At 38.2% G+C, this 22,627-nt stretch overlaps 1 protein-coding gene across 2 annotated transcripts; it reads left to right on the forward strand.

Annotated features, from left to right (window-relative positions):
- The first annotated feature begins 407 nt into the window (after positions 1-407).
- PCMTD1 (protein-L-isoaspartate (D-aspartate) O-methyltransferase domain containing 1) lies at positions 408-22,627 on the forward strand. 2 transcript variants are annotated; one of them, XM_008947135.1, is made up of 5 exons: positions 408-836; positions 4,842-4,944; positions 17,302-17,473; positions 19,081-19,204; positions 21,166-22,627. In XM_008947135.1, the coding sequence occupies exons 1-5, from the start codon at positions 530-532 to the stop codon at positions 21,534-21,536; spliced, it is 1,077 nt and encodes a 358-aa protein (XP_008945383.1). In that variant the 5' UTR covers positions 408-529; the 3' UTR covers positions 21,537-22,627. The 2 variants fall into 2 exon arrangements, with proteins under 2 accessions (XP_008945383.1, XP_008945384.1); XM_008947136.1 differs by having other exon boundaries at positions 19,162-19,204; positions 21,166-22,403.

Raw genomic sequence — 22,627 nt, forward strand, 5'->3', positions numbered from 1 at the left:
TGATCACAGAGCATGTAAACCCAGTCTCTTTCAGTAGTAACTCAGTTGGTACATGCTTCAGCTGCTCTTGGATGTTCAGTTTTCAGGACAGTAGAGCTGGTCCAGAGGCAGTTACTGCCTCCCCCAAAAATATGTAATATGGCTGATAGATGCTTAGCACTGTCGTGGTTTTGGTGTCCTAGGCTGCATTGCTTGACAGTCTAGATAGTCCATGTTGACATACTAAAGCTAAGATAGAAAATACAGGATTGAGTTAAAATCTGAAGGGCAGAATTTCGGTTAAGTACAGGCTGTCCTACCTCTTCATTGGTTCCTCTTCTGCTAACTGTGTTTCATCACCCCCTAACGATCGGTGATTATTTTTTTCATGTCTTTGGAACTCAAGTTTATATAAAAATATCTATTTTCCAGGATTCGTTTGGGATGTGCTTCTGAAAGAACAACTGAGAATCCATTACACAGTTAGTTTTGGGAAAACCCTCCTCCTCATGTATTTTGAAAAGTAATTGAATTACCATAGAAGTTCAGCATGGGAGGAGCTGTGAGTGCTGGAGAAGACAACGATGACTTAATTGATAACTTGAAAGAAGCTCAGTACATCCGCACCGAGAGCGTGGAGCAAGCCTTCAGAGCAATTGATCGTGGTGATTATTATCTGGAAGGATACAGGGACAATGCTTACAAAGACTTGGCCTGGAAGCATGGAAATATACACTTGTCAGCACCTTGCATTTATTCTGAAGTCATGGAAGCACTGAAGCTTCAGCCTGGATTATCTTTTCTGAATCTGGGTAGTGGAACCGGATACTTGAGTACAATGGTGGGATTAATATTAGGTAACTTGAATGTTTTTATCTTAATACAGTGTTTCTGCATATCTTTAGAAGATGTTACAAGCCCTCTAAAACTTTACTTTTATTCCTTAAAAATGACAGTACTACACTTGAACTCGTGTTTGAGATCTGTTGTTAAAATATTCTGTGTTATCTACAAGTTGTTCACTGTCACTGTTACTCTGTGACATTTGATGGAGTGTTTTGGGAGAGGCAGTTGTTCCTGCTTGCCTTTCTATAGCCTGAATTTGAAAGGAAACAGACCTTTTGTTGCTTAAAAGGGAAAGACATAGAGGAACAGGTTTGAGGACTAAAGCTTTACTCTGCAATTGCACCATGTTTGTGCCCTTACTTTACTGTTTTGATCTCCAGTTTATGGAAAGAAATACCTAAATTGTAAAGGCTAATGATTCCTGAAGAAAATTAATTGAAAAATAATCTTTACCTGTGTGCAAACAACTATTTTAAAATACATTTATTTGGTAATTTCTTTAGTGACAAAGTTTGGGGATGTATACTGGCAAGACAGTTCAAGCACTGCAGGTCTGTTGGTTTTCAAAGCTATTTTAACAGATAAACATTGTGATTTTCCTTCTGTTTTCAAATAGATATCTGCATAAAAAGAGATGGAATTAAATACTGCTGTCTAAATTTTAAGACCTACATTAGAAAAATGGTTTATTTCTTCCCCTTCCCAATATTTTTGATAGAGCATGTATACCAACAAATGATTATTTTTCTAACAGATGCGTTTCATTACATGACATAACTTCACTTATTTTAGTGTGTAGTTTTCATAGATATAATTCTACTGATTGTGTTACTTGCAGTTTTCATATTTCCTTGGTTGCATAAACCTTGCTGACAGGTAATATACAGATATTGCCTATATATATTAATATACATAAATAAGGTGTGAGGAGTTGGTTTGTTACTTTTCAATTAGTTCAGGTACTTTCTGTTATTATTCATTGAAGAGTGGAAATTATCCCTAATAGTACATAAGAAGCCTAATTTGAATACATAGTTGACATCTCCACTAGTGTCTTGCTAATAAACTTAGTTCTGATTAATACCAGTAAATGCAGTTGATTCCACTGTTACTTTGTGGAAGCAGGATCTGTTCACTTACAGATAAAAAACAAAACAAAACAACAAACAAACAAAAACCAACCAAACAAAAAAAAACCAGAACAACAAAAAAAGGTATCTACTCTATTAGTGTTTCTTTGCCTTTTACAAGAGTTTCTGTTTGAGAGTACATATTTGTAAATATATTATAAAATTTTAAGTTCACGATTGTGTTTCAGTATTAAAAAAATTAATATTGCTGCATTTTTTATCTTAAAATGTTTGCTCAGAGTAGTGAATAATATTTATTTCTGTACCTTGTGGAAAGCTTGCTTACTTCATTATTCTTTCTTAACTATGATGTTTAAAAAAGAAGCTGTGGCTTGTGTGTATTGCACTTGGATGTGTGTGTTCATCCCATCTCTCCTGAGTGGCTGTTGAAGGCTCCCGGGTTTGACCTCTCCTTACCAAGCAGGATTCCTGTCCTTCAGAATACCACGTGCAGAGATGAAGAAATCAGACAGGGGGACACTTGTCTCCTGCAGAGGGTGAGGTTTGCTGCAGCCCCCAAGGAGCACGGTGGCACTGGAGATGTCCCCCAGAGCCAGCTGAGGTGCTGGTACTTGGGAGCAGGGCTGAGGAGCCCGGGGCAGTGAGCGGCTGCTCACAGGAGTCGACTTGCCCTCTTTCTGTAGTGCCAGAGTCTGCTTAGGGCTGTAGTGTGGTCTGAGAGCTAAGGTGAGACGTGGGAGGTAGAAATAACATCAGTGTGCCTTTTCTTACTCTTCTCCCTTTCATAAAATTAGTTAGATATCATAGTGCTTTTATTTTAGTGTGTGTTTTGAACCAGGGAACAGCTGCTTTAGCCAAGAAAAATAAACCAACGTAGTTTTCTGACAAATAAACCATATATATTTTTAAAAGCTCACATTTTTTTTTTTTTTTTTTAAAAAAACCCTGATTTCACTGTGCACTGCAATTAGGAACAGAGAACCATGTGTTTTTTGACAGTAGTTAGATATTTTTCAGTTTGGTAAGGTAGTTCTGCCACGTTGGCAGTGTCAAAATGATGAGATTAAATTAGCAAATCATTCAAAACTGGTAAATATTTGTAAATATAGCAACATGCTGGAAAAAAAAAAAATCACTCCAGAGATTAAGTGGAGTTTGCTGATACTGTAAAAATGGAAATGTAGGTCAGACTACCCAGTGGAATTGATAACTCCTGCTGAGAGAGGCCAATTGATTTTGGAGAGCAGCAGAGAACTTTCCAGAGTTTTAGATTGTCTGATTGCTTAAATGTATGGCTGACTTTCCTGATGAAAGAAGGGAACATACTTCTCATATTTCTGTTCAAACTACAAATACTATGGTGTATCATGATGTAGTGATGTCTTGCATTCATAGGTTTAACTTCAAGCTGCTGAAAGAACAGACACAGGTGGTTTTAGTTCTTTATTTTTCAAAGTTGTGTATTGAAAAGAATGTGTATGTGAATTTTGGGACAGATGATACTCATGCATTTTTAATTTACCTTATGAGGTTAAAGGAATGGCAGTTACTTTTTAATGAAAGAAAACAGCTTGGTTGCTGCTGCATGCTGTAGAACTGTAATTGCACTGGTTAGAAGCATCATAGCCTATTACTTTGTAAGGGAACATTAAATAATTAAGCAGCTAGGAAGGGATTGTGTACACTAATGCTTTTCTTAATGGGATAAATAAATTCACAGTAGGTATGAATGTCAGCAGGAGGTAGTTTTCACAGGTTCTAAGAACATCCCTTGGATGATCCAAAGAGGTCTTACAAGCACTGTCTGTGGTATCCTAGTACATGGGTTTTATTTTGCCTAGTAGATGTTCTAAACTACATTAAAAACTGCAGTTGTTAATTGGCTTAGTGCTTATGCTTTCTGCTGCTTCTTCCAGTGAAGTGAAACACTCCTCAGTAACCCTTGGTCTGTTTTGTTAGTCTATGTCCTAGAAAAGACAAGCTGAATTCTTGTTTCATTGGAGTAACATCTTTGAGCTAAATATTTAGGAAAGATTTAGAATGCAGTAGAGAATATAAATATAAGTTTTGTCTAATCTTATTGATGTTTACTTTGCTGCCTTCTGCTTCACTCTCCCTTCAATTCTGTGCTCCAATGATTGTAAAGTCCCTGGGCTGTGAGTGCATGTTAAATATAGAATCCCCACACCAAATGTGACTGTCTGATTCAGATTCCTGCCTGATGTGGATAATCCTCATAATACTGTGTCATGATTTCTTCTTGTTCCTGGAAAACAGCATCACCTTCTGGCACACAGGTTGACATGGAAGTGTACTTGGGTTTGGCTGCAGGAGAGCAGCGCTGTGGTTGCGATGGGGTTGTGCTGAGTGAACCTAACGTGTGGTCGATTCTGGGGTTCTAGATGGGAGTTAATTATTATATAAGTAAAGTAGGAACAGATTTCTCATTTTGGAACCTGCAAAACAGAATAGCAGATGTGGCCAAGGGGCATAGTACTGATCTCTGAATTGCCAAAAGCTGAAAAATTTGCCTTCTGTAAGAAAACTTCAGAATGTAAATACCAAGATACAGACTAAATTATGATTTGAGATTGTTGCATTCCAAATGAAGACTCTGTTGAAAAAATTGTTTAGACTGACTTTAAATGTTAGTCACATTGATTTCTTTTTTATATGCATGCTTATGAAGAAAATTCATTCTATGCAGTTGTTTTGCCACAGTTCTTTCATTGATGCTTTGGCCTTTCACTTCTCTCTTAAGCATTGGTAATGCAGATGCAAAAAACTTCTGTTTAGTGGTGTTGGGAGAGTTCTGTGTTTTCTGTGGTGTTAGTGCTTTCACAGATGAAAGGTATAATGCTGTTCCATGTGGTTGTGCTTAAAGAAAAAATAAAACAAAACCCACCCTGCTGTTTTTATTTACAGGACCTTTTGGGATAAATCATGGAATAGAGCTTCATTCAGATGTGGTAGAATATGCCAAGGAAAAATTGGAGAGCTTCATAAAATATAGTGATAGCTTTGATAAGTAAGTACCTAATTTGTCTAGTTCACCTTGCAGCAATGTTTTTGTTTTTAAACTGAGTGCGTCACCGATTACAAGTTTAGGGAGGGGCGAAGAATGGCATCACACCAAAACCCTAAAACTTCCAGTTTCTGGCACTAGTTCCTGAGGTAAGTTAAGGCTGAAGAGAGCACTCTGTAGAAGTGTGAGTATTTCTGCTGTGTAATATGTAAGAAAACTGATTTCCCTGCATTTTGGCAGTGTTACAGATGCACCCGTACATACGCACACACACACACCTGTACTGAATGGTGGGATGTGCAGGTGTTCTTCCATGTATAGAGCAATTTCTATGTGCAGGTGTTCTTCCATGTATAGAGCAATTTCTATTAAGTCAGTTTTCCTTGTATAATTGTACATCATCTTTCTGTACAGTACTAATTCTTTTCTAACCTACCACTGTTGACCTGCAAATGAGTAAACTTACCTGATTGTCTTCATGTTTATTACCTGAAGAGAGAGACTTCTTCCACCATGGAATATTTATGTATGCTCATATGCCACTCAATTTTACAAGTATACTTCTGGGCTGCAGGTCTTTGAATCTTACCAGTTCTACCTACTCATGAATTTTCTATTACTAGTTTGAAGGTGGCTAGTAGAGCCTGGATCTTGGGCTTCTCTGCTTCTGTGAAAGGGAAGGCAAGATTCTAGCTAGGGATGTTCTCTGTAAAGACTTTTTCCTACAGGCAGTAAGTTCTTCAACAGTGGTTATAAGGTAACTTCTGGAAATGCAAAAAAAAACTTTTGAATTGTAGGAGTAGCCTAAGAATGCTACAGCTAGCACATCCTGTGCCTTTCTCTTCCCAGCAGGTAGCAGAGAAAAATTCTTTCTATCCCTTTACCTGTGTGTGCTTCATGAACTACCACGCTCTTAGTTATGTTGGCTGGAGCTCAGTCCATTTCTTTCTGTACCCCCAACCTCAGGGGGTGTGGTCTGACCACTGGCATTCCTCCTTATGCTCCTGAGTAACAGAAAGCTCATAATTGGACTATAAGTTTCCAATATCATCCTAGTGTTACTTGTATCTGAATTCAGTTCTGTACTTCTGACTGCCTAGATGATTTCATACTGTGCTCCCCCATGAGGATAAATAAAGTGATGTAAGAGAACATACATCTGTTTCATTACTGCTGTCTTAATTTTAATACAAACACTTAAAACAGCACGTTAGCTGAGGGTGATACATACAGAAGCCAGAACAAATACAAATTGATTCAGACAGGGACTTCATGGTGCACTTTATGTAGTCTGTCTTCAAAAATGTGTGTAAAGTGTGGTCATTCGTGATCATTATTAATATTAGTAATTATTAATTAGTAAGCATTACTGGCTCTATTTTAAGTTAGATGGACCTGCCAGCTAATGAATTATTGCATATACCTGTACTGCTGCATTCCTGTACATATGTCTATTCTGACATGGAAAAAACTGGGTTTGTTTGAGATGTCTTTGCAATCTGACCACAAGCTTATGTGCAGAAATGAAGAGAAATTCAGTGAAAGGGTAGCAAGGAAATGTTATTGTTTAAAACTAAATCTGATTAGGATGTTTGTGTAAATGAGTATTGGAACACTGAGGCTTACACTTTAAACCATGCAAGAACTGGAAAAAAAAAAAGCCCCAGAGTTGCTAAACTTGGCATATATGAATGTCAGTGTGGTATGTATATTATCTTTTAAGGAAATGAGTGATCATACATTCTCAATGATGTAAATATTCTTAAAGTGTTTTTCCCCTAAGGCAATGAAGATAGCTCTGGGGACAGTGTAACAAGTGCTGTGTGGTATTTACAGCCATACTTAAACTGATTTTAGTTATACACTATTACTTCAGGGAGGGGACAAAGTTAGCAGCTTGGTGCATACAACATAAATTTTATCACCAATTTGTATATTATAGCTTGACATTATGCTGTTTAACAATCCACATTTTCCTCACAATAGTAAAATACTTTAACAGTGGCTACAGAAACACCCTCCTGACCCACCCAACAAAAATGATACTTCTGTGAAAGTGGTTTTTGATGCAGATCTACTTGGCAATAGTTGCAGTGCAACTGACATGAGGCTGATTGCCTGGTTGGACTTTGTGTTTTGTGGGGGAGTTTGTAACTGGTCTGCATAGCTCGTTCTAGTGAGCTGCCTTCTTTGTGAATACTCAGTATTTTCAGGTAGTTGATGAAGATGCTGTGTGGCTGTTTTCTGTGATGGACTCTGATTTTTGTTTTGTTTTACTATAACCTGATTTATACAGCGTGTCTTGAATTTTAACCTACCTCTCAAAGTAATGTGCAGTGGGTCAGTAAGTGTGGTTCTGATTCTTGTTTCAGTAACTCTTTCCTGCATCTTCATTTATAAGTGACAGGTATTTACCCAAAATTGCTCAGACTGTGTCATCTGAACTCAACCACTGATTTGGTCAGCTTAGTATGTGGATGGAAGACCACTCACGAAAAAGGTGTGCAGTGTCTGTCTGCTGTTGAACACTGGTGTATACCCAGCAGGAGTCCTTGCTGTTTGAAAGGAGATTTTTTTTTTTGTGACAGACTGGTATGAATGACGTTAATTGTCTGCCTGGATGCATGTGCACGTGTGATGGGGAAAAAGACTTTACACTTGTGCCAGCAGCCTCTGATGGGGCACATGGGGGACTGGAGGAGCACAGAGACCACAAGCCATTTTCCTGGCAGTAACAAAGTTATGCAGATGGGCAATTCTGCAAAACTTTCTTTAGTGCACAATGTTCTTCAGTCTGATTTGAATATTTTAAACAATCTTTTGGAAGAAAAACAAACAAAAAACACACACCCAGAAATTTAACCTTCTGGGTAGGTACTTGGAGAGCTTCAACCCAGATCCTAAGTAAGTGCTTGGTCACTTTGTGGTGTTCCTTGCTTGGAGGAGTAGGCCGTGGCTTTGTATGTGTCTTCTCCATGGAGCTGGGTCATGACTGTTTAGGTGGGGTTTTGCCTGATAAAGCAAGAAGGAATTTTGCTTTGAAGGCATTTTTATGGGGCAATAATCCAGTGTTGTGTGGTATAATGTAACTTTTTTTTTCTTGATTCCTGACAAGGATGTTATTGAAACATAATTGAGAACTTAGTTCTCTGCAATTGGGATAGGTGCTGGAAGGACTGGAAGCAGTGTAAAAATAGCATGTCCGTAAGGAGCTGAGACGTGCACTCTGCCAGAGGGGAGAGCTGTCTGCTTCTTGGAGCTGTGCTTCTCTCAGTTTTGGCCTCTTGAACTGTTCTATTGGAGGAAAAGGTTTTCAGATACCTGTTTCAGAAAATCAAATAATTCCAATAATCACTTACATTTGTATCCATATCCCACCAATCTGTAAGAGCAGTTTTCCTCCAAATGGAGGTGGAGTTGTTCATTCTGAGAGGTAAAATGATGCATTTGTTTTACTTGACAACATATGTTTGCTGCTAGAAGGAAAGGAGATCTTCTGTTTGAAAGTGTTGTCATTGTTGAGGTGCAAACATTTTTAGGTACAAACTAAAGAAAGTTCTGTGAGTCTGAAGTATGCATAAAGGCTCTCTTTCATTCTTAAAACCTTCAGGAAATGCATGCCAATTAAGGGGGACAAAAATCATTCCTTAAGAAGACTCTGTCTAAAACACATGTGTGCAAGTACCAGGCCCCGCTTCACCTGTTTATTGAAGGGGAATGTGTTGTCTTTTCTGCTCCCAGTCAACTTCTAGACCTAGAATATCCAGCTTGGAGAGAGAGCCCCAGGGCAAGGCTAGGTTGCCCATCTTCTAGCACCCTATCAAAAACCAAACCTGGGTAAGCTGGTGAAGTCTCTGCTGTGAAAGAAAATCACCAACCCTTCTCAGGATCAAAAGAAACCACTTCAATGGTAAGTGACAAGAACCCTAGTACTACTTCTGGGATAAATGTTACGGGTGAAACTTTTTCCTGAAGTCCTGTAGTAGATTGTGTTGGCATTGAAAACTAGAAAGCTTAATCTTCCAGGAGAATATTTATTTGTCTTCATCAAAATTCAGAGCTCCTGCTGGGACTCTGAAGTCTCACTTTCTTTTCATTAAAGCAGATTTGAAACGTCACATTCCTTGTATACAAACAAAGAAAATAAATCTTCCTGCCTGTGTGGCTGGTTAATGACTGCAGTAAAACACTAAGTAGGAAAAGGAAGCTGTCACCAGGATTCACTGATGGTTTGCAAAGTTTAGTTCTTTCTGGTAACTTAATCTTAGTTTCAAATAGTGTAAATGATGAGGGTTTTTAGCAGTGAACAAATTCTTGTTGAGATTTAGTCTAATCAGAACAACACAGGGACTACAAGAATTCCAGTGGGATTCTTTGATGGCAGAGGCTATGTTAAAAAGGAGAGGAAAATAGGCTTTTGCAATGTCCATTTTTTCTTTCAAGATGTCCAAGAGAAGTATTATTTCTAATCCTACTCCTTGTAAACCAGAAGGCTCCAAAACTGATGTTGAATCTACTCTTCCCTAGGATGGAACTAAACCTACATTTCTCAGAAATACACGTTCTTCCCCTTTCAGAACTACATAGAAAATATCTTTTAGAAATAAACAAATAAATCCCATGGTGGACACTACCTTTCTTCGGAAATCTCTCATTGCTACAAATAGTATGATTGTATGTATGTAGAGCATTTCTTACATTAAAGCAGGTGCTACCAGTGCACAGTGCATGGTTCCTAAAAAATCTCTTGCTTTACCATAGCCCGCAGGAAAGGACAAGACAATTTTAACCTATAAAACCAAAACCATTTTTCTGCTTCAGTAAAAAAAGAAAGCTAGTACTCCTCTGTTACTACGGATAGGTAGTTGTTTTCCAGACTTTGATCCCTGGATGTATTAGGGCCCTGACAATAAACTGAACTGACAATTTTTTTTCACACCTTCCTGTTCCACTTTTCTTAAAATTCACTGTGGCATTGGTAAAGTATTCCTTCAATATAATTCTTTATTTTTACCACCAAAGTTCAGATACAGTACATGAAGTTTTAAATTTTATAAACTAGTGTTAAAGGGAGAGTGCAATTAGTCATATGTATTTTTAAGATCCAGTGTTTGAATTTTTCTTCAGAAATAGTTAAGAGTAACGTGTTTTGGTTCGCTTCAATGAAACTGATGAGAACATAAAACATAAACAGAATAGCTGAGGTTATACAACAGAAGAACCAAGACAGCTTGACTCAAAAATGGAGATGACAACCACAAGCAAGGTAGAGATACAGCATTGCCTGGAAGCTGAAAAAATGTTCAGTACAAAATTGCTGAGCAAAAATTTTACCAGCGACACTTTGGGCTGTTACTCTAATATGCTGGTTAAAATTACTGTGATTGGGTGCAGGGGATTTAGAATTTGTCATCGTAGATTTTGGTCTCAAAGATTTCATTTTTTTTTTTTTTTTTTTTTTCTTTAGATTTCTGTTTTAGTATTTGTAGTGTCCATGAATCACAAATAATACTACTAATGAGTAAAATGTGTGTTACTTCTTAACAAAACATGCTAGTAATCCATGCACATGCATTTATATGTGAACCAAGGGCTAGTCCAAAGAGCTTGAAAAAATCCTTAAAATGAGGTGAAATAAACAGTGGAGAAGAAAAAAAAAAAAAAAAAAGACCTTGCCATCTTTCCCTGCTATTGTCCCACTTAATAGGAAGATAAGTAATACTCTTGAAAAACTTTCTCATTAAAGAGAGAAGTTTTAAGTTCCTTAGCTAGTGATTTAGTCTTAAATAGGCATCACTGACAGGATATAATGTGGGAAGTATTTATTGAGAACCAAATAGGAAAACCTTTTCCTGCAATATATAAGTACTTTCAAATCTGATTGATACTAGTTGTAAAGCACTTTTGCAGTTGAGTAAAATGAGGAAGGCTAATGAGGCATAAGTCAGAATTTCATTATTCTGTTGCATGTTGTTGTGGCATGTTGTATCACACAAAGCCATATGAGTGTTGACCATTATCTCTGGTTTTCAAAGATAAGTTTTATGTCAGTTTAAAACTTGAAAATTTGGCTAAGTGATTTGAAAGCTGCTTAAAGGTTTCTTTCAGTGAATATGTTATTGTTTGAACTGGTCCTAGGAGTACTTGAAGTAAGATTACTTGGTTTATGAAATTCATATATTTGACACAGGAGAAACTCTTGAGAGTATTGGCTCTTTGATGAAAATAGACAAAGGAGACAGAACTGCCTGGATTAGCAGCTTTTCACTCTGTGTCTGAAAATAACCACAGGAAATGCTTATTTTCCAGCTCTTGTAGCTGTGCTTTAAAGAGATGGGCTAGGGATATTTTTGGTTGGTGAAAACCGTAAAAAAACTTTAAAACCAATCTGCCCAGACTGCGGTTTCTTTTTTTATCTTATTTTTTTTTCCTCTCCCTTCTTTCCCCACCCTGAGGAGTCCTTTTGCTGAAAATACAGTCAGAAGTATATTAGTGTAGGACAAGAGTGTTCTTTCCTTGTCACAGTAGCAAAAACAGTTTGATGTTTTATTCTGTTCTCAGTCTACACATTTTGCAGATTCATCTCAATGTATAGTTATTAATATAATTGATGTTTTAAGTCAAGTTTGATAGAAAGCTGATTTCATGAGTTCTTATGCTGGATGTACTGTTCTGTTTTGGAATATATATTAAAACCTGTTTGTTTTTCAATGAAGAGCTATGTGTGAAACTTGCCTTGCAAGGCTTTTGAACTTGTTGTTCCAATGCAGTTGTCACTTCAGTTCAAATGGCAAGTGTTAACAACCTTCTAGGCATCATTAAGAACAAAACGATTTTTCTCTTGGTGAAAGACAGATGTAAGTAGTCTTAAGTGTCTCAGTATTGCTTTTTGTAATTATTTGGTAATATGTTTTACTGTTTCCTTCAAACACAAGCCTGTGAATGCTGGAAGTTGTTCTTCCTTCAAATTACTTGATTTTTCTCACCAATTCTATTGAATTGTTCCTTTTTAAAGAATTATGTACACAACTTCTTTAAAAAGAAAAGTTTCTGCTTGCTTATCTCTTGAGGATGAAACTAGGTGCTTCAGGATAACATCTTCCATTCATGAAGGTTGTACAGATAGGAGAGCTTAGCCCAAGAAGCACAATTTACATCCTTAGAGCTGGAAGTAATTAAAGGGTAGGTTCTGTGGGTGGGTATTAGGGTAGGACAACCAGTGAATCCCCTTGTAAAAAATGCCCTGCTACTAGGGTAGATTATTGTACTATGCTTTCTTTTTTTTTTTTAATTATTACCTTGCTATCACAAAAAGGACTAGATTGGTGGATATGGATACAAGAGTAACAAACTTCAATCTTAGTTCTTTGCTATAAATTTGTTTTAAATGGATGATTATTACAATAATAGTAATTTGTGTTTATGGGGAATCGTACTTAAAAGAGAACATAGGCAGTAGGAATTTTATTACTTGATAATTTTCTTAAGCTGCTGCAGCAAAGACAGAAATGCACTTTAAATTTTACAGGTTTTTTTACATTTAACTGGAAGTAAAGTACTGTGGCTGTGTTGAGGACAAACTTGAAACAATAATAATAATAATTTGTGTTTATCTATGGGGAATCTTACTTAAGAACACGGGCAGTAGGAATTTTATTACTTGATAATTTTCTTAAGCTGCTGCAGCAAAGACAGAAATGCACTTTAAATTTTACAGGTTTTTTTACATTTAACTGGAAGTAAAGTACTGTGGCTGTGTTGAGGACAAACTTGAAATGCCTGTTCTTGAGGGACAGATTACAAAAATGCAAAAGGTGGAAGAGCAGAATCAGGTCAAGAGATCTCTTATGTGCTTGAAGCTGCTTGGATATCTTGGGACCATTGCTAAACGTGATTGGTGTGTGCTTAAATTTATCCTATGGCAAGTGTTCATTTAAACAGAAATTTTCTTTTGCTGATGTCATCTACAGTGGGAACTCTTAATTTCTGTTATGCTGGCTCTTAGTTCTCTTGAAATCAAGATACCAGATTCAGCTGAAGAAGCTAATGTGATTAAAACTTATCTAGATTGTTCCAGTACTTCATTTTTGCCTTTTTTGGCCATCTGAAGTATGAAATAAGTTTTGTTTGGTTTGTTTTTTGTTTTTTTGTTTTTTTTTTTTCATATTGCCTATATAATGTTCTGTAAGGCCACCCTGGACATTTGGTAAAGGTAGCAGGTAGTAAAGAACACTTGGCATTTCTTAGTTCTGTTTCAGCTTGGTAACTTGAAAAAAAAAAAGAAGATTTAAGTGAAATACTACCTCATCTTCATAGGTAGCGTATGCAATTGTCAATAGTGCATGCTGAAGTAATAAACCATTTATTTTCAGCAGTGTTGTTAATCTAATAAAAGATAGCTCAGTGTAGCACAGGAAGAAATTGCATATATGATTTGTTTTGATATCCCAAAGGCAATAGGAATAAAATCAGTTTGGTATAGTGACAATTAGGACTAAACAAATTTGGGCTTGATTAGGTCAAGTTCCACTGTAAAATAATGTGGTTGATGCTACTTCCATACTGTAAGACTTAACATGCTTGTGATGTTTTTGGTAGGTATTCTTGAAATTGCTTACTCCCTTCTATTTGCAGAACCTTTGTATTTCAGTTTTAGGTTGTTTCCTGATCAAATGGAGTGTTTTATACTCCAGTAAAATGAACTTAACTTCCTTACTCTTAAAATTACCTGGTCAACTTAGTAGAACTGATTCTCAGTGTTATACTTCAGTTTCTGTTGGAAGGTCATCACAAATTACTGGATAAGTACAAGAAAATGGTACATGCATTTATCAGTTCTTGCTGATTCAGAGGAGATTTTTGTGGAAATTGTATCAGCTGAAGGTTCAGGGAGTGGGGAAAAATCTTGTAGCATAGACTCACTGGTGAGGTGTACTTCATAGGGGTGTGTGAAGGAGTCAGGTTCACCATTGTACAACCTAACTGGGTTTGAAAAGTCCATGATACTCTACTAAGTATGAACTCTGTGTGCTGTTATTTCTGGTGTTCTGTCACTGCTCATACTGTAACACGTGAAGCAGTTGGTTCTGTGGGAAGCACAAATGAAGAGGGTTGGCTTTTGAACTCGCACGTTGCAATGATTGTGGACAGTTTGTAACCCTTTCCTCCGTTTTCTTCTACCTACTTTTTGCTTTCTGTTACTCATAAAGCTACATGTGACAATTCCTGAACTGCCTGTGTTTGGGTGGGTACCTTGCATACCCAGTGCAGGACAGCTGGGTGTTACCACTGCATGGCCAGGTGAGCTGAGTAGACCACCTTGTTTTTCACCTAGTGTGGGCTGAAGACATGTCTTCAGGAATTGAGTGTACCCTAGTTCATACAGTGTTGGGGTTTGCTGAGGGAAATCAGTCTTCCAGGAAACTCCAGCGTGTTGACAGAATGGGTTAAAAGTAGATGAAGCTCTGGGGGGAGAAGAAGGTTTTTTTTTAAAATACACAGACTAATAAATGAGTAGCTGTTTTGGTTACAAGCCTTGTGTCTCCACAAAACTGCTAATAACATGGAGCACAGTCCAGTCAGTTTGAAGTGCATGTAGACACAGTTGGTCTCTAGTTTGTATCTCATTCTTACAGATGTGTTGTGGTTTAACTCCAGCTGCCATCCAAGTCATGGTGTTCAGCCATCTCCAGGAGAAAAAGGCTTCATCACACCTTAATGATGACTTGTGTGGAGCGATGGCATTCATCTTCCCATCTCCCCCTTCCTCCTCCTTCCCTCAGATTTTATTGCTGGACATGATGTCCTATGGTCTTGGAATATGCCTTTGGTCAGCTGGGGTCAGCTGTCCCAGCTGTGTCTCCTCACAACTGCTTGTCCACCCCTGTCCTACTTGCTGGTGGGGTGGGATGAGGAGCAGAAAAGGCCTTGACTCTATCCAAGGGCTGCTCAGCACTGATGAAAAGATCCCTGTGTTACCAACACTGTTGCCAGCACAAATCCAAGAGGCAGCCCTATCCCAGCTCCTGTGAGGAAAATTAACTCTATCCCAGCCAAGGGCAATAGTTGCTTCTGTGTTGCACTTTGTGCCCTTCTGATTGTAAGCTGTGGACCTAAATAAGAAATTTGTGTCACCTTTTATTGTACTTGTAAAGGCCACTGGTTTTTCATCCATAGCTCATGTATGGAGTATTTTGTGTCTGGGGAGTATTTTGTGGGGTTTGGTTTTCTTTTGTATTTTTCATTCTTTGGAAAGTTCAGTGTTTCTGCTTGTTTTGAGGGTGTGACCAGTGGCTTCATGAGCTTCAGGGTGATGTCGAGTAGAGGAAGCAGTACGTGAGTATCTGGTCATGGGTTTGGCAGCTTTTAGAGGAGCATTTTGAGAAGATCAGAAGTCGTGAGAGCTGCCAGGTTAGGCAGGCAGGCAGTCTTCATTTTTCTAAAACTAACAGGGACTGACCTAAGATTTAAAACTGCATTTTAGATAAGCACTATATTTTTTTTTTTTTCTCTCTCTCCTTGCCCCCACTTCTGTACTTCTGAAGCCCACAAAGTAGCTGTGCCCAAATTTTCAAATTAAACTGATGTGGTGAATTTCATCCACCACAGCCTGACATGAAAACTATAGCATGGACAGCCTGGTTTGAACTTCAATGAATGTAGAAAAATATATGGCAGTCGAAGTGCTTATGAAATGAGATCACTTCTTCAGCAAAGTGATCCGTGCCTTGGGCTGCATTGTCCTTCCCAGCATTTAACCTTGCTTAATGTATTTCTGGATCTTTCTGTGTTAATCTGAAATTATTTCAATAACAGTTCAGGCCGGGCTAGCTGCCCAGTTGTGTGCAGCAGGGCCATTGTTCCCCACTCCCCCTTCCCTCTCCCTTTTTTCTTTTTAATCCACTACTATTTGTAGCTTTCAGCTTTTCCTCTGGAAGAGGAAACACCGTTATCGACTGTTGGCCACCAGGGACACAAGAGAGCTGTGCAGTAGTTGGTGAAGTGTTCTGGGGTCTGACTGTGACTGGTCAAAGAAGGAAGCACTGCATTATTCTCAAGATGAAGTGCCTGATCTGGGGGGTGGGGGAGGAATATTTCAAGCAAATGCTCCATTTAATAAAATTCTCATTTGTTAATGGCTCTGCTGTAGATAGGACAGTCAGCCAAGCCTCACAGGCAGCATCCCTAAGCAGGGAAAGCTGCCAAATTTCACTGTAACTGAAGAAACATTGATTCAGATGTTGTCAGGTGTTGTACTGGGATTTGCTGCTGCTAGCCAAATAAAAAAAAAAAAACCAACCTTTTCCAATGACAGTCAGCTGTAAAGTTCATAAAAGGGCTACATGTATTTGAAGAAGTTTATAGAAACAATTATTCCTTCTGGATGAAGTTTCAGATGCATTGCATTTTAATAATGCCAGATGAAGTTTATGAAGTGTTTCACACAACAGCAAGGTATTAGGTTTTATTTACTGTTTATTTCAAAAACTATAAGTCCTTCTGAGCTGCTTCATCTTCTCAATTTTAAAGTGCTTGCAGAAAACATATAGTTACTTGCTGAAGGATTTTTTTTTACAGAAAGTTAAATTACTTTTATTGTGGTGTTAGCAGCTGAAGCAATAAAATGATGCAGAGGTTTGAAAAATGTCAGAAAATATCAGTGTAATGAAGAATATATGCATCTTTGGCAATAAAGTTCTAACCTGTACATCTTCCCTTTGGTATTTTATGCAGTGACAAAGTCACTGCAACTTCTGTTACAAACTTTGAGGTCACTTAGAAGCACTTTTTTATTCTTGCTCTGCGTGTGGTCAAAAAATTACAAGCTTATCCATTAAATTCCTTTTATTTGTGGAAAAGTGGATTGGGCTCAAGGTGGAAAATTGGGAGGTGGTGGGAAAAAGAGTCCTTCAAAAGGCTAATTTTAAAAAGAAAAATGGAGGCATTCTTATTAGGAAATGAACTGTGTCAGTATTTCTTCAACACCATGGATATTGCACATCGTTGATGAAAGTGCTGTTAAAAGATTTTTAATGTATGGCTTAAAATTTCTTCAGACAAATCTTATCTGCTTGCAGTCAGGAAGTCTGGTGATGCTTTCAGGCCTTTTCTGTTTTGTATAACACATAATTACAGCTGCTTAAGAGTGTTTCTTTGGTTCCTAATGTAGCAGGAAAAAAAAACCCAGATAATCTTCAAAATATTATTGTCTTAATACAGACTTCTGAAGTATGTGTGCTAATCTTCCTTGATTACGTAAGGGCATATACAAAAAAAATTTTCTGTATTATATCTGGATGGGCTTTTCTTAAAATTCCTGATTTGAAATATGTCCCCTCTTTTCTTTTTTCTTCCCCTTAGATTTGAGTTCTGTGAACCTGCCTTCGTGGTTGGTAATTGTTTGGAAATAGCCTCAGACAGTCACCAGTATGACCGGATTTACTGTGGAGCTGGAGTCCAGAAAGACCATGAAAACTACATGAAGATTTTATTGAAAGTTGGAGGCATTTTAGTAATGCCTATAGAAGATCAGGTGACTTACTGACAACTTCCCCTTCTTAGTTTTTAGTATGAGAAATACATAATTTAAGGAATGCTTTTAAATGTGTATTTGGTTAAGTTAGTGTTCAACTAATGATACTTTGATTCACTGTATTGCTGCAGTTAAGCAGACATTAGCCTTTTTAATGGAGTCCTGAACTTGTTTCCCTGAAGCTTACAGGGCAGCCCCAGTATCCTGCTTCCAACAATCTCTGTGGCAAAACCATTTTCAGTGACGCTAGAACTCCATCATACTGTTTCCAGTGCATTATAATAGTAGCAAAACTGCTTTGAAACCTTCCTGCCACACAGCCATTTTCCATCAGTGCTTCAAAAATACCACCCTGTAAACCAAGAGAATTTATTTCAGAGAAATATGAAAAAGCTGTGATTAGTGGGACCACTGTAAGGAGAGTAAAAAACTGAGGGGAAAACATATGATTGATTTCCAGCAGTTTTCAGTGTTGCTTTTCCATCTTAGCTTCATTGTTTTTAAGACAGGTGCATTGTGTTAATAGAACTTCCCACTTTTATCACTTCCCACTTTATCACTTTATCCTTAGATCTCAAAAGGCTTTACAAAGGTAAGTATTGTTCTCCCTGTTTCACTAATAGGGAGATAAAGACAGATTATGTGACTTAAATTGATGTCCTCCTAAATACAGAGAATTACTAAAAGGCTTATTGAGAAACATGGTAGTTACTTAATTTGCCAAAAGGTATTGCCATGTTATGTATCTGCTTTGAAATACCAAAGTGATTTAAACATGCCTGCATGGTTCAGTTCCAGAAATACTACTTTTCAATGTGTGTTCATTGGACTAAGATGCTGTTAGTTGAAAGGGATGGAATCCAACTTAAAAAGTAGTCACAATTTGAAAGCAAAATTAAAACTACATGTTTCTGCCTTTGTAAACAAATGATTAGGGGACTACAGCATGTAAAGTATAAGGAGCAGCTAAAAGATCTGGCTTATTTAGACTGCTGAGAAACAGCTAAGGGAACAAACATTTCATCTTGCCTTGGCTTCTTAAAGGTGTGGAGAATTCATCTAGTAGGCAGGAGTCCAGTTCTCCTTGGAGGTGCACAGCAAACTGAAAGAAGAATGTTTCAGAGGGCAGCAAGAGACCATTCTGCCTGCATATAGGGAAATATTTTTTCATAAGGAGAATGGTTGAACACTGCATTCAGTTGAGATTCCCCAACCTAAGCAGTCCTAGGGGGGATCTTTTTTTAACTTCAACAGAAAAGCTTCTGAGCTGCCTGATGTAACTTGGAAGTTGGTCTTGTTCAGGCAGGAGGGAAGACTCCAGAGGTTGCTTCCAGTTGAAAATTATTCTGTAATCTTTTGGAAAAATGAGAGAAAACTAAGTTGACCTTGACCTTCATTTTCAAGCTGCATCACTTCCCTTTGCCAGGTACTCTAGTGACCAAGTAATAGTTCAGGGAATATGCAAGTCCTTTCTGTTCATGGAACAGCCTTTGTAAATGGATTTCGAAGCAAACCAGAAGAGCCGTGTGTTTGAACACCAGTTTTACACAGTATTGAGTCTGGCAGAACTGTAACCACTGATTGGTTTGGTGTTTGTTTTTATGCAGCTCACACAGATCCTGAGAACAGGACAGAACACGTGGGAAAGTAAAAACATCCTTGCTGTTTCGTTTGCACCACTAGTCCAGCCGAACAGGAACGACAGCGGCAAGCACGACGCCGTGGGACTGCGTAAGTGCCGTTCCTGCGCCTGGCGGGGCTGCTCACTGCCCACCCGTGGTGGCCAGGGGCAGGGGAGACTGTGCCACACAGCACGTGGTGGAACAGGAACACACAGCAGCTCACTGAGACCTTTTTGGCTCTTGGCACGTGTTCTGTGTTGCTATATAATTAATATCTTGAATTAAAATGAGATCGTGTTTCCAGCTTACTTTTCTGGACTTCTTTTCCCTTTAGGGAAACTCTTTTTCCAGTGAGGTATAGATAAAGTAGCAAGCTAACATGAGGTCTGTCAGGAGTACTAACTTTCCAGTGGTCTCCCAGAGGAAAATTAATTCTCTTCTTCCCCCTAAAATGAAAGGAATGGGTCTAAGCTGCAGCTGTGTGGTATGGTAAGATGTTAAGAGCTGAGTATCCTTGTGTCTGCAGCTGATGGAGTCATGACTAGCTGGTTTTATTAGTCATTGAGGCTGGCTTTCTAGCTGTAATGCTTTGGATTAGGTTTGCAAAGGTATTTAGAAAGTCTCTGAAGGTCCATCTGTTGCCAAGAGAAGATGGCACAATAAGGGAAAGGGGAAAACAGTGGCAGAGAAAGGTATAGGGATGAAATTTTCTGCCAGAGCAGTCAGGGATAAGAGTAGAGTAATGCACAGAGCGTCAGGACCACGTGAGAACAACGAAGGCAGCTGAGGTGGTAACAGGTTTCCTCTCCTGTTTTGTTCTGTTAACATACAACCAAAAGGAACTAATCCCCTGTCTGTCCTCTTTGCCTGCTTGTTCCCTGTATGTGTTTTTTAACTGTGAAATGGGTGAAAACCCTTGAGGAATCTACAACATCCAGGTTGCATTGCCTGTAACTGCTGATCTGGCTTGGTTTTGAGAGTGTGAGATACCTTGCCCAGGATGGTTCCTTACTAGTTACCTTTACTTTTTTTGTGTGTGTGAAGCATAGAAGATACTTTCCTTCATGTAATCAGTTCTTTTGCAGAAATAATTCATTTTAGTAGCTTTAACACTTGCTTTCTGACACCTCCAGATGTTATTTCCTTGAGATTGTTAGTTCACTACTGAAATGAACTTGATAGGCATGCAGCAGAAGTCAGTATATGAAACAATAGATTTAATTTGAAATACACTGGGTTTTATACTGATGCAGTATTGGATGTTTAATTATGAAAATTGTTTCTTCACTAACTACTTCCTTGCTCTAGGCCCTGTTAATTTTATGCTATTTTGTATAGGAAGGAAAATGCCAAGTGAGGAAGTTGAACAGGCTGCAGTTTGGGCTTGGTGTGCTTCTTTTTGGTTTTGTTCTCCTGGGGGTTAGTCAGCTGTAGCTCATCTAAGGCAGGCATCCACCAGCCAGGCAATACTTGGTCACCACTTGTCTGTTAGTGGAAAAAACATGGCTTTTGGCTTTTTGTTACTTGCTTTCTTATCTTTAGGACTTCACTAATTTTGATGCCTTTGCTGCTGCAAAGATATGGGTGACTTACGTGGTTGGTCAGCTGTGAAGTTGACAGGCCCTCCCTCATCAGTTGGACTCGAGAAATCAGGGAGAGGCACAGTGAGTAGAAGAGGGAGGCAGAAGAAGGGCACTTGCCTAAACAAGTGTGACCCAAGGGTAGAAATTGTTTCCCAGCAGCAGGATCCTAAAGCAGTGCCAGCCGTAGGTCCCAAGACTTGCCAGGTGCTAAAAGGTGACAACAGTTGTTGTGTGCTTTCTTAAGTTTATTTTCATAATCTGTTCATGCTTTCTGTTTCTCTTACACATCTGTCAGAAGACCTCTCAATTTCTTGGACTGTGCCACAGGGTCTGTCAAAGTGGCTCTACCTACCCTTGTTTCATTTGCGTGTTGCATCATGTACTAAAATTTAAATTTTTCTTGAGCATTAGTCTTGCTGCCTTGCACCTAATTTTTCTTGCTACAGGAAAATTTCACTTATAACTTGATTTTTATTTTTCATTTTAGCTCCATGTGCTGTTAGGAATCTTCAGGACCTAGCTCGGATCTATATCAGACGCACGCTTAGAAACTTCATAAATGAGGAGATGAAAGCCAAGGGCATTGCTCAGAAGGCTCCTCCAAAACGGAAACGCAGGAGATGTCGTAGACGCAGGATCAACACCTACGTGTTTGTTGGTAATCGGCTTATTCCTCAGCCTCTAGATAGTGAAGAAGATGAAAGAATAGAAGATGACAACAAAGAGGAGGAAGATAAAGATCACAGTGAGGTCTTGAAGCCAGAAGAGCCTCCTCGAAATCTGCTGAGGGAGAAAATTATGAGTCTACCATTACCTGAATCTTTAAAAGCATACTTGACCTATTACAGAGAGAAATAACTTGTCCTAAGTAGAAATAATGCCTACTGATAATTCCTTTATTCTTGAAAATGTAGCATTTATTAAGAAGTAGGTGGACAAATGATTATTAGTCTTTCATCGAGACTGAAGTGCGGCGATAAATCGTAACTTGTCTCTATCTTGTCTTTGCTACAAGGAAGACTTGCATTCAACAGTAGAATCCCTTTTTAAAAATCTATTTTTCTTTAAATTTTGAAAATGCTGTTTTAACTCTGATAGAAGTATATATTCCATTATGCAGCACTAATCGATATTTTGCATGGTAAGTCTTTTTTGATCCCTAACAGATTTGTATTGATAAAAGGATGAGTAAAATTTTATATATGCTAAATACTCGTTAAACATGTGCATCTGACTTGATGAGTAATTGGTCTGTATTTATTATTATTATTATTAGGGGAACATTTTAAACCTGCAGACACTTATCCTCTAATGTCAGAATAGGACCCTTTGAAAGTTTCTTTGACTATGGCTTTGTTGCAATCATTATTACTATGTTGGTATAGCTGTATTCCAACAACACAAGTGCAATAATGTATACAGACACTGAATGAGCTGGCGTTAATGAAACATGAAGACACAAGTTTGGACATGTCACATGACCCTGCTACTTCTGCTTTACATGTTTTGCCAAAAGATCTTGAGAAAAGTAACAGCTTCTCTCGGAGCCTTAAAGAAACATTTTGAATAAGGAGCCAAGCAATGCTTGCTTCAGCTCTGCTCGCATTGAACCCATTCTACAGGTGCAGTATTTCTAACTAAAGGCGCTTCCTCATTTGTGGGAAGTTTAGGACAGGACAATTTGCTTGTTTCTACAGCTCACAGCATTAAGTCAAAATGTTTGGTAGTACAAGACTGTAATTTAGGTTTCTGTCATCTATATTTACTGCTTTTAGGTAGACGTAGAATTTCAACAAAGTTTAGTTTGTCATGCTTATTGGGATAGCTATACTAGTAGTTAGAATTTAGTTAAAATTTGTTCAGCTTTTTCAGCAAATGCCCTTTAGGGAGTGAATTTTTTCCTTAACATGCATCTCCAAGAAGGAAGACTTGTGCTAGCCTATACTTTG

This window comes from Merops nubicus, unplaced genomic scaffold (assembly GCF_000691845.1).
Source record: "Merops nubicus isolate BGI_N331 unplaced genomic scaffold, ASM69184v1 scaffold6699, whole genome shotgun sequence".
In the NCBI taxonomy this organism is placed as follows: Eukaryota; Metazoa; Chordata; class Aves; order Coraciiformes; family Meropidae; genus Merops; species Merops nubicus.